The sequence below is a fragment of the Mesoplodon bidens genome (genome assembly GCF_964165515.1).
Source record: "Mesoplodon bidens genome assembly, chromosome: X".
Taxonomy (NCBI): domain Eukaryota; kingdom Metazoa; phylum Chordata; class Mammalia; order Artiodactyla; family Ziphiidae; genus Mesoplodon; species Mesoplodon bidens.
The window spans coordinates 21,173,723-21,188,419 of record NC_138163.1 but is presented as its reverse complement, the minus strand read 5'-3'; the positions used below and the strand labels follow the sequence as shown (position 1 = coordinate 21,188,419).

At 51.2% G+C, this 14,697-nt stretch overlaps 1 protein-coding gene across 2 annotated transcripts in view; it reads right to left on the bottom strand.

The window, feature by feature from the left end:
* Positions 1–11,643, bottom strand: part of FGF13 (fibroblast growth factor 13) — a 496,141-nt gene extending 484,498 nt beyond the window's left edge. The window contains exons 1-2 of one of the 2 annotated variants that reach the window (XM_081222678.1): positions 11,570–11,643; positions 10,187–10,399 (exon numbers count right to left, since the gene is read on the bottom strand). In XM_081222678.1, the coding sequence (XP_081078804.1) occupies positions 10,187–10,235 (49 nt within the window). In that variant the 5' untranslated portion in view covers positions 10,236–10,399; positions 11,570–11,643. Of the gene's footprint in view, positions 1–10,186; positions 10,450–11,569 lie in introns of those variants that run through there. The other variant, XM_081222677.1, reaches the window with a different exon arrangement.
* Positions 11,644–14,697: the final 3,054 nt, after the last annotated feature.

Genomic DNA, 14,697 nt, shown 5'->3' with positions numbered 1-14,697 from the left:
TAGACCTCCAGGCCGTGGGCTGCCCCCGGCGCCCCGCCCCCTCGGCGGCGTCCCCACGCGAGCGAGCCGGGCCGCCGGCACCCGGGGCCGGTGGGCAAAGCACTCGGATGCCCGCCGCCACCGCCGCGAGCAGCTTTGTCATGCCCGGCGCCCAGCACTTCTTCGCCAAGTTTCACCTTCCGTGACACAACTTTTCCGTGTTTCTTTTTTCGGCAGCCGCCGCATCACGAGGCTCATGAGCACACAGGTTTGTAAACAACCCGCCGGCCGGATCCGCGGCGACTGAGGGACGCCGGTTAACCGGGCCGTTCGGCGCTCCCGCCCGGGTCCGAGCTTGTCGGGCCCCAGTTAGTTAGTCGGAAAACAAACGCTCCCGGGAGCGAGAGCCACGAGGAGCGCCGGCCCCGTTTCCAGGAGAACCGCTCACATTGTTCCCAGGGCTCCGAAAACCATGCGTAAATCCAAGAGCTCTTGGAAGTCTTTTCAATAAGCCCCCCAAGGGAAGAGGCGAGCACACACACGGAGAATCAAAGGCAAAAGAAGCAGGTCAATTCACAATACTTTCAAAGTCGTGGTTGAAAGAAGATTCTTAAAATAGCTATAGGCATATTCAAGAACTGCGCTCAGCCTGCCTTCTTTAGCTTGTTTACTTCTACTTTTAACAGCAAGATAAATATTTGAAGAACTCGATCAGTTTACTGACCCCCAGTGCAAGAGCAGGAGACATGCTACCTACATAATTTAGAGGGATTGTTTTGAGAACTGGGTTTCACATTTGTTATTAAACTTAACCTATAACCATGCGATAGACTCGTCACTGTTCATTACGGCTGTTAAACCTAGGTTCTGCAGCACCAGAGTAACACTGCATGAGTCCTAACTTTGAGAACTATAATAATGCTCGTTCAAGGAGTATGTCTCTGTTAACAAGATATATTTTTGGAAATATTATCTAACTGAAGGCAGCATAAACAGTATAAGAAATAAAGCTCACACTTTATGTTTCCATTTAAAATTAGTTATATAATAAGTAGTGGAATGCTTCTTCCATGGAGCTACATGTTAAGTGGGCGGGGGATTTCTTTTACTGAAGTTATAGCTATCAAGGGAGAAAATCCAGACATGAGAATCCTCCAATGAGCCCAGCATACCCTAAGGAACCCCATTCACTTAATGAAAAGCACTGACATCTGTAGACAAGAAAAGAAAGGGGGCAGGAGAGAAAAGGAGGGAGGGAGGGAAGGAGGAGAGGGTGGGGTTGAGAAAGAGAAGGGAAATGAGACAGATGATTCTGATGAGAGGCAGACTGAAAGCATATGCCATGTAATGGAAAAAATAAAGAAATAAACAATTGGGAGTTTTACCCAGTTGTGAACTAAGAGGAAGTGTAATCGATAGAACACAGGTGAAACAAGCTCCCAGACTCAGTTCTGGGGAAGAAATACCATTATTTTCAAACTGACAGATGCTTACATCTTGCAAGTCAGACTCATGGCCAACTGAGGGGAGATGCACTTTGGAAAGTACAAGTGAGAATGTCCAAGGCCAAAGAGGAAGGAAAGGGCACCCCTAAGGCTTAAGGTAGGACTGGGTTTCTCTCATCCTTGCGGGGGCGCAGCACAGTGCCTGAGATAGATAAGTCACTCAAGAAATCTGTTAGGAGATCCTTTGGCTGCACAAAGATCACAGCCGTGGAGCAATCACGCCTGTATAGGCAAACTCTTCCTAGTCATGTCCACGTTGGCAAACGGCAAGTAATTTGGTCCTTGTGCAAACCTGGATTAGAAAAGAATCAACTGGGCTTCCCTGGTGGTGCAGTGGTTAAGAATCCGCCTGCCAATGCAGGGGACACGGGTTCGAGCCCTGGTCCGAGAAGATCCCACATGCCGCAGAGCAACTAAGCCCCTGTGCCACAGCTACTGGTCTCAACCCGAGACTGTTTTCTCATCTGTCAAATGGGAATAATAGTAGTATGTATATCTATCTTGGATAGCTTGAGATATTTCATGTCAATCCCTGGCATATGGTCAGTGCTCAAAAAAACTATTGCTGTTACCAAATGCAAGTTCGTGTGCCGACGTCAGAGTTTGGGGCACAGAACCCCAAACTCCACAAAGGGCTTCAGCAAAGCATTTTTAAAGGCCAAGTGAGGAGGGTGGTCACAGGGTGTGTGATTAGCTCATGCACAATTCTCTTGATGGTGAAGTAACAGGGCGATTAACTTTAATCAATCCTTAGGCGCCAGGTCTGGGGGCTCCTGATCATCAAGTAGTTAACTTCTTCCATTGCTGGTGGATTTTAGCATCTGAAAAACTCAGGAAATATGAATGAGATACTACTGCCTGGGTATGTCAGAGAGGAACTACAGCAGAGGATATGGGGGAGGGGTCTGTCCCCAGCAGGCCCCGTAGGGTCCCGCTCGGGTTACATTATTTTTAAGACCCCAACAAAAATTACTTCCCCATCCTATCTAGATGTCAGAAACTCAACCACTGACATTAATTCCCCGGAGTTAAAGCGCTGCCTCTGGCAATCCTTAGTTCAATGCTAGGCGCTGTGCCAGTAATTTGGGACCCACTAGCTGTGTGACCTCGTACAAGCTACATAATCTCCCTCAACTTCAATTTTCCCATCTCTAAAGTCCATAAATACTATTCACTATTTCATTTGGTTGTCATGAGGATTAAAAGAGATATATATATAAAAATGCATGTCTAGTAAATAGTAAGCGCTCCATAATTTAGAAGCTACTATAATAATGATAACAATAATAACTATGATCATTGTTGTTATTGAGGATGAATAAGACGTAGCCCGGCTTAAAGGAATTCCCTACCCTGCCTAGATCATTCAACAAATACTCCGTATGGGCTGCCAAGTACAAGACCCTGTTGAGTGCCCCAGGTTGGGGCAGGGTGGGGGTCTTCCAAGAAACCAGATGCCAAGACAAGAAGAAGGGCTGTCAACCGGGAAAGGAAGCACGCTGACCTGACCGGAGAGGTGGCTAGGTCTCAGGGACCAAGAGTGCATCCTGCGAGATTCCATTTCCATTCAGTTCAATAAAGGGGAACTAAAATATGATGACAGAAATCAAAATAGTAGTTGCCTTTGAAGGGGGAATGATTAGAAAGGGACACAAGAAAACTTTCTGGGGTGATGAAAATATTCTATCGTGGGTATTAACATTTGTCAAAATTCGTGGAGATGTACACCTAGGATTTGTTCATGTTGTATATAATCTTCAATTACACAAAAGGAAATTGGGTTCGTACCATTTTTTTAATAACTCTTTTATATATAATTTGGCTTCTGACCAGGCCTGCCTTTCACCAGAAGATTTCTTTCTTCCCAGGCCCTACTGACAGGATCCATAAAGGACAGACATGTATACCTGAGAATTCCTTTGGGCAACAGTGATTGTCCAAACCAAATCTGAAGTCTCTGCACAAGGCTGAGAGCAGGCAGGCCAACCAAAAACCTCAGCTCAGCCCAGCCCCAATGCACCCCCTGGAACGTCAACCTAAACCTTACACCGACACAAGCCAAGGGTGCTGCCAGAGTTTAAAAGACTCAGCAAGGACACCTACTACCCTCTGCCCACTGCCTGTGGGGAGGGTCTTAGCCAGTGACACTAATACCATTTCCATTTGAAAATCAATGCTAAATGTAATTTACAAGGGCAGAGGCATGAGTAGGGCATGAGAACTGCTTAACAGTAATCTCAATGTACAGTAATTGTAATTTAGGCTTAATGTTTATTACAAACCCAGATCCCTAATAAAACAGTCCTTCACATTTCCGTTATGCCCCAAGAATCAAGAACTTATCTCTTTTCTAATATAAAACTCCCATTTTCAGGATTAATACCCTGGAAAACAAGTCTTTAGAGAAAAACAAATGGCCATCCAATTCAAGGAGAAATTAGACCTGCAGGCTGGAGTGGGGGGGCATAATGATTACTATTTCACTTTCTTTATGAAATTAGTGCCATTTACCCAGAAATCCACACCCCTAAGAAATGTTTCATCAAGATATGGCTTTCGCCAAAGTGATAAAATGTCACATTTTAAAATGTCATTAATCTCATTCAAGTGAGTTTGTAGAGCTGGTATATCACAAATAGATAAGCTACACCTAGAGTTGGTGAGGACTGACTAGGATGAACCACGCGACACAGGACGACGAGCCTGAAGTCCTCTCCTCAGCCTGTGCTGAGAAATCCTGCTGCTAACGTGTCTTCTGGATCCTCTGGATAGGGAAACATAAATGGGTGGCTGCAGACAATGATTCATGCAGACATTTGTCTTCTCTGCTAATTGCTTAAGCTATATTTATGTGCCCAATCTTCGCATTCCAAAGACCACATTAAGCTTAGCACGGTAATAGACATGGAGGATCCCCTCCACCTGCCACACTTGAATTCATGGGAGGTTTTTCCTCCCTCTTTGAATTGTTTAATCTTGGCAATTATCTTATATTCCTTTCAAATTTCTCAACTCCAAAAATACAAGCCATAATGAAGCAGACACTACAAAGCCCTTTTATTGGATATATTTGAAGAGCTGCAACACATTCCGGTTGTTCTGTGTTGATTGTAATTCCCAGAATGAGGAGTTGATTTGAACATAAAACAGCACAGCTGCAAAGAGACCTGGAATGTTAACAGTTTCCTCTCCCTAGTGACTGCCTCACAAATCAGCCCTCCAGCTTACCACCCAGACCCTGACTCCACGCTCATCCTGCAACATCCTTTCGGACTCCAACCTCCCTCACACCTCCAGCCCGAGGATGCATCCTAACACCTGGTAACAATTTGAACTGTACTGGCAAGAGACTTAGAGGAAGTAGAGCTAAGAAGATACAGCACCCCTAACCTGCATCCCACTCCTGCTCCGGCCTGTCAGTGAAGAAGCTGCACACCACTGGAAATAATGACGAGGATTTGGGGACACTGTGCACTCATCTTCTGCACCTATCCCCAAGAACAGACCAACGCTTCTGATTAGAGATCTCCCTGGCCACACCCCCTCACTGAGGCTGTGATCACCATCTTGGCCACGGAAGCAAATGTGGGGCTTAACACACTCCATAATACCGTACTGGTCCATGGTGACTCATGCACCAGGTGAAAAAACAAGCCCCTATATAAGTAATAGGGAGATTATGATTGCTAGTTTTTTTCCTCTCTCTCGTCTTTTTCCCAATTTATTTATTTATTTTGGCTGCGTTGGGTCTTCGTTGCTGCGCACGGGCTTTCTCTAGTTGTGGTGAGCGGGGGCTACTCTTCGTTGCGGCGTGTGGGCTTCTCTCACTCTGGTGACTTCTCTGGTTGCGGAGCACGGGCTCTAGGCGTGCGGGCTTCAGTAGTTGCGGCACACGGGGTCTCGGTAGTTGTGGCTCGCGGGCTCCAGAGCGCAGGCTCAGTAGTTGTGGTACACGGGCTTAGTTGTTCCGTGGCATGGGGGATCTTCCCGGACCAGGGCTCGAACCCGTGTCCCCTGCACTGGCAGGCAGATTCTTAACCACTGTGCCACCAGGGAAGTCCCTGGCTGCTAGTTTTTAATAAGAGGTCACCAACATCATGACTTCCTGTGGGTGAAATACCTCTAAACACCTGCTTCGCCTGGCCCAAGTCTGAGAAAGACACTTGACGGAGACGATTGCAATAATCCACCAAGACCAAGATGAGCTTTTGTAATGGCCTTCCAGGTTCAAGACTTGATACGCTGGCTGCCTGACCACAATTCCTTGTCCTTCTTAGGTATGGTTAGAGAGGCTACTGGAAAAGGCCAGGAAGGGAACTGGAAGAGGCCAGGAAGGGAGCTGAAAATGAGCTGCACCCATAAATGCACGTGTGCAACATAATCTGTTACAGCAACAGCTGTGCAAGTGGCTGGCATCTCAGACTATGCGTGGAGCTGTCGTCCACTGCCCAGCAGCCAGCAGAAACCCAGCCTGACGTTAGTGCTGGCCGTCTCAGAGAGAACCCACAGCCCACGTGGCCTTTAAACCTGCCCAGATGTGATGGCTCTCAGGCTAAGCACAAGGGAAGGGGTTGCTGAAAAAACACACCCAAACCCAAACCCCAACTCCAACTACCAAACCAAATAACAGTTGTTGTTTTTTTTTTTTTGGATACGTCACACGGCATGTGGGATCTTAGTACCAGGACCAGGGATCGAACCCGTGCCCCCTGAAGTGGAAGCGCAGAGTCCTAACCGCCGGACCGCCAGAGAATTCCCAAACCAAATGACAGTTTTGAAATCGAGAATTGGCTAGGACTTTCGCTCAATCTACAAACGATTTGGTTTTATCTGTAACAGGCTACACAGTCTCCGAATGCCACAGGAACACGGTTGCAGTAAACCAGACACAGCCTTAACTGCGTGCTTTTCCAACAGAGAACTGCTGAAAAGATCTTATGTGACAAGGTAGAGAAGAGAGTCAAAGCTAAGTGAGTATCTGCTTCAACAACCAAATGTTATTCTTCCCTGAAATGGAAATAGGTCCTCCGGTTCAGGACCTGAGTGCCCTAAACTATATATTCATCTACCAATTTAATAGTTTATGCATGGGACTTCCCTGGAGGCACAGTGGTTAAGAATCTGCCTGCCAGTGCAGGGGACATGGGTTCAAGCCCTGGTCCGGGAAGATCCCACATGTCGTGGAGCAACTAAGCCCATGCGTCACAACTACTGAGCCTGCGCTCTAGAGAAGCCCACACACCTAGAGCCCGTGCTCCACAACGAGAGAAGCCACCGAAGTGAGAAGCCCGTGCACCGCAACGAAGAGTAGCCCCCGCTCGCCGCCAACTAGAGAAAGCCCACAGGCAGCAACGAAGACCCAATGCAGCCAAAAATAAATAAATAATTTTTTAAAAAACGAGTAGGAGATGTTAAAGAACTTAATCTAAAAAGTTTATGCAGGGGCTTCCCTGGTGGCGCAGTGGTTGAGAGTCTGCCTGCCGATGCAGGGGACACGGGTTCGTGCCCCGGTCTGGGAAGATCCCACATGCCGCAGAGCGGCTAGGCCCGTGAGCCATGGCTGCTGAGCCTGCGCGTCCGGAGCCTGTGCTCTGCAAGGGGAGAGGCCACAACAGTGAGAGGCCCGCCTACCGCAAAAAAAAAAAAATAATAAATAAAAATAAAATAAAAAGTTTATGCAAAGCCTAAATACACAAAAGATGATTTGCTGCTCAAGAGGACATTTTAATACTTTCAAACACAATCAAGATTCCCCTCCCCCCTCCCAAAGAGGACAGTCTATCTTGTCTGGCTATGTTACTCAACAAGGTTATAGAAAACATCATTGTCCATCATTGGTCTTAACCTCAATGAGTTGAAGAACATCATTTAAAAAGACAAAGAGCAATTTATATGCTCTGAAAGCCATATTTCATTAAGCAGCACAAACTGACTAATTACCTGCTACCTATGCTTTAGAAAGTCTAGAAACACTGTACTCTGTGATAATCTTCTATGCAGTTATGATAGGCTGTGAGCAGCAACCCCAGGTGATGGGGTGGGAGGCCGAATTTAAACGAACAGTAGGCTCTGAAAACAGATTATGAAATTCATTCAAACTGTTGCTAAATTTTGACTTGATTCAATCATTTGTCACACCATCATTCAAAATTAAGTGTGTATATTCAAAGTACCTAATAAATGTTCAATCCTGTATCTGTTGCACAGAGTGTGCTCCTGAGTCACTTAGCTTTAAAAAATCCAAAAATGACCTATACATAGGAAATCTGTAAATAACCCAACCTCTCCATGAATATGGTCAATAAACTTTATTAGCTAAAAATATAAATAGACTTGGTATCTTTCATCTCTAACATAAAAAGTAGTCTTTAAAATTTAGTCACACAAGACTTTTAACATATTTACCTGAAAGGGTAAAATACCAAGGGCTACTAGGCATTCACTATTTTGAAAATACTCTATATTCAACAACCAACAGAAAGGCAGAAATGGGATTCGGGCTCTTAGCAGCCATAAGATTCCCATCTCCTCGGGAAAGTAAGCTCCCTTCTTAAAAGTTGTCTTGTAAAATTAATTTATTCTAATTACAACCATAATTCCAAATGCTAATTACACAATTCATACAGAGAGGTATTCGGTTTCAAATGTCGTGACTCAACATAAGAAAATGTTATGACGTACGCCTAGTAAAAATTTTCATTATCGAGTGACAGAAACCTGTCCTAATGTTTCCAGACTTCTTACTCCGTTCTGGACAATTACAAATTATATTCCTAGAAGAGCATCTCATTTTCTGTGAATGAATTTGGTTTTAGGGTCCTCCCAAAGGTAGCCTGAAATAAGCCTGAGGTAACCACCTGATGGAAATCAGGGACCAAAGTTCGAGAAACAAACTTGAAATACTCCCAGATGCAGAAGGGGAATCACTTGCCTAGGTCAATTTGGTGCTACCATCTCCAATTGTATTCACCTGTCTGGGCCCTCAACGGAAAACAAAACCTTCTAACGACCCGGAAGTCACGGAAGTCACTCTCTCTTATCATACGAACGCCTAATTAAAACGCACAACAATTAGGAAAGCTCTGGAAAAGTGTAGCAGGAGTTCTACTTTCCGGGTGACCGTTTCAATTAATCTGTGCGCCTCAAACAGCCTGCGGCTATCAGTGGGTCCGAAGGGAGTGACCTCTAGCCTTGAGGCAGGCCGATGGCAACACTGACCCTTAGTACAGATCTAAACGCCCCACAAACTTCTGGAGCCTCTCGTCGGCGCTTCGCCTAGTTGGAAGAGAACCGGCTCCATTTAGAAACAAGGATAAAGGCCCTGAGCTGAAGACTTTGACAACTTTCCGCGGGGGAGGGCTGACGCTGCCCTAGAATCTCCCGGGAAAGAAAGCTCTGAGAGATGGGGAGAGGCGAGAAGGAGATGAGAAAAAGGAAGAGGGAAAGGAGTGCGAGGGAAGGGAGCCCCAGGGCTCAGGAGGAATCGGGGCCCCGTGAACGAAGGCTGGGGCTCCCCCCACTGCAGCCCCACTTCTGCAGCAGCGTGGACCCAGCGTGGGTCGCTGCAGCTCAGCGTGCCTGGGGCCCTCCGGGACGGTCCAGCCCACTCCGGCGTCCGCTCTGTGGCCATTCCGGACACTTGCACCTAAGGCACCTGCCGTTTCCCCACGGCTCTACCACACCCCCTCTTCTGTGCCTCTCTCTGAACCCGGCTCTCCAAGGATGCTGTCTCCAGCTTACATTCCGGAGCTAAGCCGGGTCCTCAGCAAGGCCACGGCTAGGACTGGTGGGGGTCGGGGGGACGCCCCTTCCTTCTCCCGAGTCTGAGCCCTGCTCCGCTGCGCCTCCCCAGCCCGCCGGTGGGAGGCCCGAGGCCAAGAAGCGCTCTTCGGAGGACCGGCGGCCGGGCGCCGCGGGCCAGGTGGCTAAACCCCCCAGGGTGGAGGGAGGGGACTCTCCCCTCCCGCGGGGACCCGCTCCTGCTGGTCAATGGTACCAAGGGGACAAGAGCCTTTGTTCTCCCGGGGCTCGGCGAGGCTGCGCTGCTGACGCGCAGCGCGGGCGGCGCCGGGGCACCGGGATCGCTCACTTTTGCACGCGGCGTGTGGAAGGTTGCAAGCTCCTGCCTTCTGGGGAGGGGACGTAGAGAGTTGGGGAGCAGGGGGCGTGAGGGGGAAAGGAGCGTGGGGGGAGGGGTTGTGCGTGCCGGCCAGGCTCTTTGTTTGCATTGGGGGCGGGGAGAAGGGGTGTTGAAGGTGGATTCGAGCTTGGGTTCTAAGAGTGGGGCAGATTCCTGAGTATGTCACCATGTTGCACCCGCGCAGCACACATATGCACACTCGCGCACACGCACACACAGGCACTCGCACGGAGAGGGGGCCGGCCGGTGGCAGGCAGCGCTGTTCCCGGCGCTCGGGGCTGCAGCAGCTTCGTCTGCCCGCAGCGCCACCCCGGTGCGTCCAGAGGGGAGCGAAGAGGCTGGAGGCACTCGCGGGGCGACAATTCCACGAGGAAAGAGGGAAAGTGGTGCAAACCCAGGCCCCCCAGCGGCCCGGCCCCCGCCTTTCTCGCCGGGGTCGCAGAGGTCACGGGCAGCTTAGGCTCCGGGAGGGAGGCCGGGAGCCGCCGGAGGGCGGCGCGCACGCGAGCGGGCGAGGGAAACCAAGGGAAGGGAAGCTGGCGGACTCGGCGGGCGGGCTTACCCTTAGAAGCATCTTTCTCCTCTTTGGGTTTGGTCACCTTTCCACTCATAGATCCCAGCTTGCTTGACAAGGTTCGGCCAGGAGACGGAAGTCCTCGCCGAGCGGGCCGGACTTGGGAGAGTGCTTAGGGCGGCAAGTCGCGACCGCGAGCTCCCCTCGGTGTGGCTCCGGGCAGAAGCCGCTTTCCCCCAGCGCTGCCGCCGCCGCCGCTGCCTACGAGAGTGGGGAGGAAAGGAGAGGGGTGAAGGAGGAGCCGCTGCCGCCGTCGCCGCCGCCGCCGCCGCCGCCGCCGCCGCGAGCCCGAGCGGCCGGCCGCGGGAGGAGCCGCTCGCCTGGCTCCAGAAGTGCAGAGACAAAGCGGCGCGGCGCTCCCCCCGCGCCCCGCGCCCGCCGCTCCTGCCCACCCCCGCCCGCCCGCGGAGAGCCGCGCTCGCCACCCCCGGGGCCGCCGAGAGGTGCGGCTGGGACTCCCCGGCTCGGCCGCCGGCCTCCCGGGGCTCCGCGCCGGCCGCTCGCCGGGCCGGCGCGGGCCGCGAGGGGAGTTGCCTGGGTGGGCTGCCCGCGCGCCGGCGGGCCGCTTCCCCCGCCTCTCCCCATCCGCTGCGGGCCGCCAACTCCATCAAAATAAAACCCCGAGGAAGGTTAAAAAAAATCAAAACAAAGACGAAAATATTCACTTAAAAATAACGAGCCTCCCCGAAAGGGAAATGTTTGAACATGTGATGAGCAACGTGTGAGCCTGTTACACCGCAGAGCCGCGCAGCTCCTCGCCCGCGGAGAATCGAGAGGGGAGGGTCTCCTCTTTCTTTCTATTGAACCAATTTTCAGGTTCCTATAATTTTGCAAAAGGGGGGTCCCGAGCTGCTGGCGGGCGGAGGAGCGGGACGCGACGGTCCTTACCTGCTCTCTCCGTCTCCCTACACCCACACCCCCTAGGAGCTCGCCCGCTCCCTCGCTTACGCTCTCCTTCCAAAGAACTCTCGAGTCCCGGAGAGCCGCGATTCGGCACGGCGGCGCATTCTATATAAACGACAAGGTGTGGGCACGCGGGGGGCGGGGGCCGGCGGGGGGCGGGGCCGGCACAAAGCCGCCGGCGGGCTGTAGTAAAAGGAGAGCTCGGCAGGGGCGCGCCGACGTCAGCCGCCGGGTGGCAAAACCCAGGCGAGCCCAGAGGTGTGCGGGCGAGCGTGTCAGCCTGGCGTCCCCCGGCCCCTCCGGGGCAGGCAGGGCCCGCGGACGCCGCCGGAGCGGACTCGCACTGTCGGCTGCCGCGATCGAAGCCCGGCGCCCCCCGTCCCCCACTCCCCACTCCCGTTACCCCCTCTGATCCCGGCGCCCGCCTTCCCCACAGCGCTGCCTGGGCCCGCGCTGGTCGCCACCTACACTTTGGGGACTCCGCTGTTGGCAAGTGCCTTCACCGAGCGGTGGAATCTCAGTCCGGGAGTCGGCGACTCCTCGCCTCCGGCCAGCTGCCCAAGTTGAGACAGCCGGACTCTCCGTGAGAAGGGCGCGCTGGGATCTGGGTGTCAGTAGGGCAGAGAGTGAAACTGACCGCGGCGGCTGCCACCTCCCACCCCACCCCCACACCCGCACGCAGGCCCCTCCTCCTAGGGCTGGTCGCTCTGGCTGGCAAACTAGGCGCAGAGTGCCCACCACCCGGGATGGCCAACCCCAGACAAACGGAGCGAGGTGGGACTGGGGGCGAGTGCTGGAGAGGGATTAAGGGATCGACACGTCGCCTGGTGGGGCACGCTAGTGACAAAACAGGGAACGTCCCTGAAGATTTGAACTAAAAGGAAAACTGCTCAAGAGAGGTGCGGATGGGGAAGAAGAGAGAGCCTGGGAAAGGGAAGGGGGGACAGGGTGGCTCTGGGACATCCTGGGAAACCCTTTCCACGATGGCTCTTTCTCGGCGCACGGATACCCGGAAGCCCGGCGCTCTCTTGAGGGACTGGGGTCGCCGCTGTCAGGACTTGGTCCTCAGAGCGGTCCATTAATCAGACCATAGGCTCCAGCCTGGCGGTGGAGAAGCGGCAGCGACTCCCATGAAGAAAATCCGTTTCCCCTTGTCCCACCCAACTCCACCCGCTCCCTAATTCGGTTTCGTTAATGGCATTAAACCAGGCGAAGAAATTATATAGATGGATTAGTCCTACTGAATCCCAGGCGGTGACTCAATTACAAGAGCCTGCTGTGGCTTTCAAGACCAGGAGAGTGGGCTGCCCCTGCCTCCAGCCCGGGTCTAAAGGTCGGCAACCCTCTAAATTCAATTTGCAGCCTCTGTCCTTGGTCTGGGAGGAACTCCAGGCCTATTTTTCTTGTAAATAATATCTAATAATCTGGAGGTTGATGACACAATGTGATTATCCAACCCAAGTTTAGATCATTAGTATCAGTACTCTGGGAAAGAAATAATTTCTCTTCAAATGACCGGAATTCAAAAGGGGTGGAAACTTGGGCGGGTTTAGAGGAAAGATGAAGGGGAAAAGGGGAAAGAGTCCTCAGTTTACACCCGATAATATCAGTTACTATGGATTTAGCACCTACCCTGTGCCAAACAGTGTGGTAAATGCTTTACATCATTATCTTATTTCATCTTCACAGCAGTCCTAGGAAGTGTTATTTCCATTTTACAAATGAGGAAACTGAGGCTCAGAGAGGTTAAGTAACCTGCCCAGAGGTCACACAGCTCGTAGTGGTGGAGCCTGGATAAAAAACTAGGAGCGGGCTTCCCTGGTGGCGCAGTGGTTGAGAGTCCGCCTGCCAATGCAGGGGACACGGGTTTGTGCTCCGGTCCGGGAAGATCCCACATGCTGCGGAGCGGCTGGGCCCATGAGCCATGGCCGCTGAGCCTGCACGTCCCGAGCCTGTGCTCCGCAAGGGGAGAGGCCACAACAGTGAGAGGCCCGCGTACAGCAAAAAAACAAAAAAACTAGGAGAGCCAGGATAGGAAACCAGGTGGGACTGTCTTTTCCGTGCTCTTCTATTAGACCACATGGTCTCTCAACACTCCTATCAGCCTGTTAAAAAGAGGGGGGAAGCACATTTTCACCGAACCTATCTGCCAATCTTGAACCCCTGCCTTTTTAAATTCCCTTAACTCATCACATTCAAACACACACACACACACACACACACACACACACACACACAAACCTCTCTTCTGTACACATAACATTTGCTTTGTCTACATAACTCCAGTAAGCAACAAGACCCTCTTTTGGGAAAAGGGTCAGTTCTCTGTCTTGGGGGTTATTAAGCATGGTGTCCATCCTGAGTATCTCAGCTTTCCTGACACACTAAGATTTCCAGGGAAGTTTTCTGCACAGAGAAGACTCCCCCATCCCGCAAGCCCTATCACCTCTGGCACCTCCAGCACAGTTAACTTCCAGCTGGAAGCCAGATATATCAACCCTGTTCCTTGAAGGACAATAATAGTTAACATATGACTAAACCTAGGTTAGTTAATATGATTGAGGTGAGTTGAAGAGATGTCTGCTTGGGAGTATTAGTGGAGTCTGCCTGTCCATGAACGCAAAAAGATAAAGTGTGTTTCTTCACCATAAACCACTCTGCCAAAGAAATAATCAGAAGATAAAGAAACCAGACATTTCATGCAAGAACAATATACTGATGTGTGTTCATATGGGGGCAAATCAATGACGTCATAAAGGCAATCATGCCAGAGACCAAGGATCATGAATATTCAAGGACCAGGACAAGCAATCTCCTCTAAACAAAGCTTCTGAAGACCCTGCTAGGGAGGTCACGGGCAGCCTCTTTCATGAAAGGCATGGAGACCTTCCCTTTTTCCAAGCTCTGTGAGAATATGAACAAAATGTCGTTGATACTGGCTCAGAAAAAGGCACGCTCCAGTGTGTTCAGCCCCTGAGCTCCTTGGTAATTTCGGATGATCAGCCACAGAAAGATCTGACATCTGAGTGAGGGTATTCAGAGGGTGGTCTTCTCCCCACCACCAAATGGACTCAGTCTGGAAGCATCTTAATGAAGCCCGGGCTTAGACTGTAGCACTTCTCTGCCCCTCCCAGATCCTTCCGCCCCATCCCACTGGGGTGGAAGCTCCTTCACTTTCACTCTAGCAATTGGTGCTATCTGATCCCTTCACTTCTCCCTGCCTTGTCACTACGGTAAAATGGTCCCTTCTGGCCTGTCTCTGCCCCTCCTATGAGAGAGAACTCCATTCATCTGACACAACATGGGGCACAGGGATTACCCTGTGTAGTCAGGTAACTCAGTCCTGGAATTAAGGCAATATTCTAAAACAAAAGGCTGCAGGGCCACGCCCCTAAAGAGGGCCTGGTTGTTTTCCAGAGGGAGGAGCTGAGCTTGAGTCTTTGGTAGGAAAGTGGAAAAGCTACTGAGAGTCTCATCCTCTTGGCCCTATCATCTCCCTGGTGTCTGTTCCATGCCAGTCCCCAAATGTCTCAAGACACCAGCCTCTGGATTCCAGGTTTGCTCATCCTCCAGCAGATCTGAGCAATGCTTCTGGG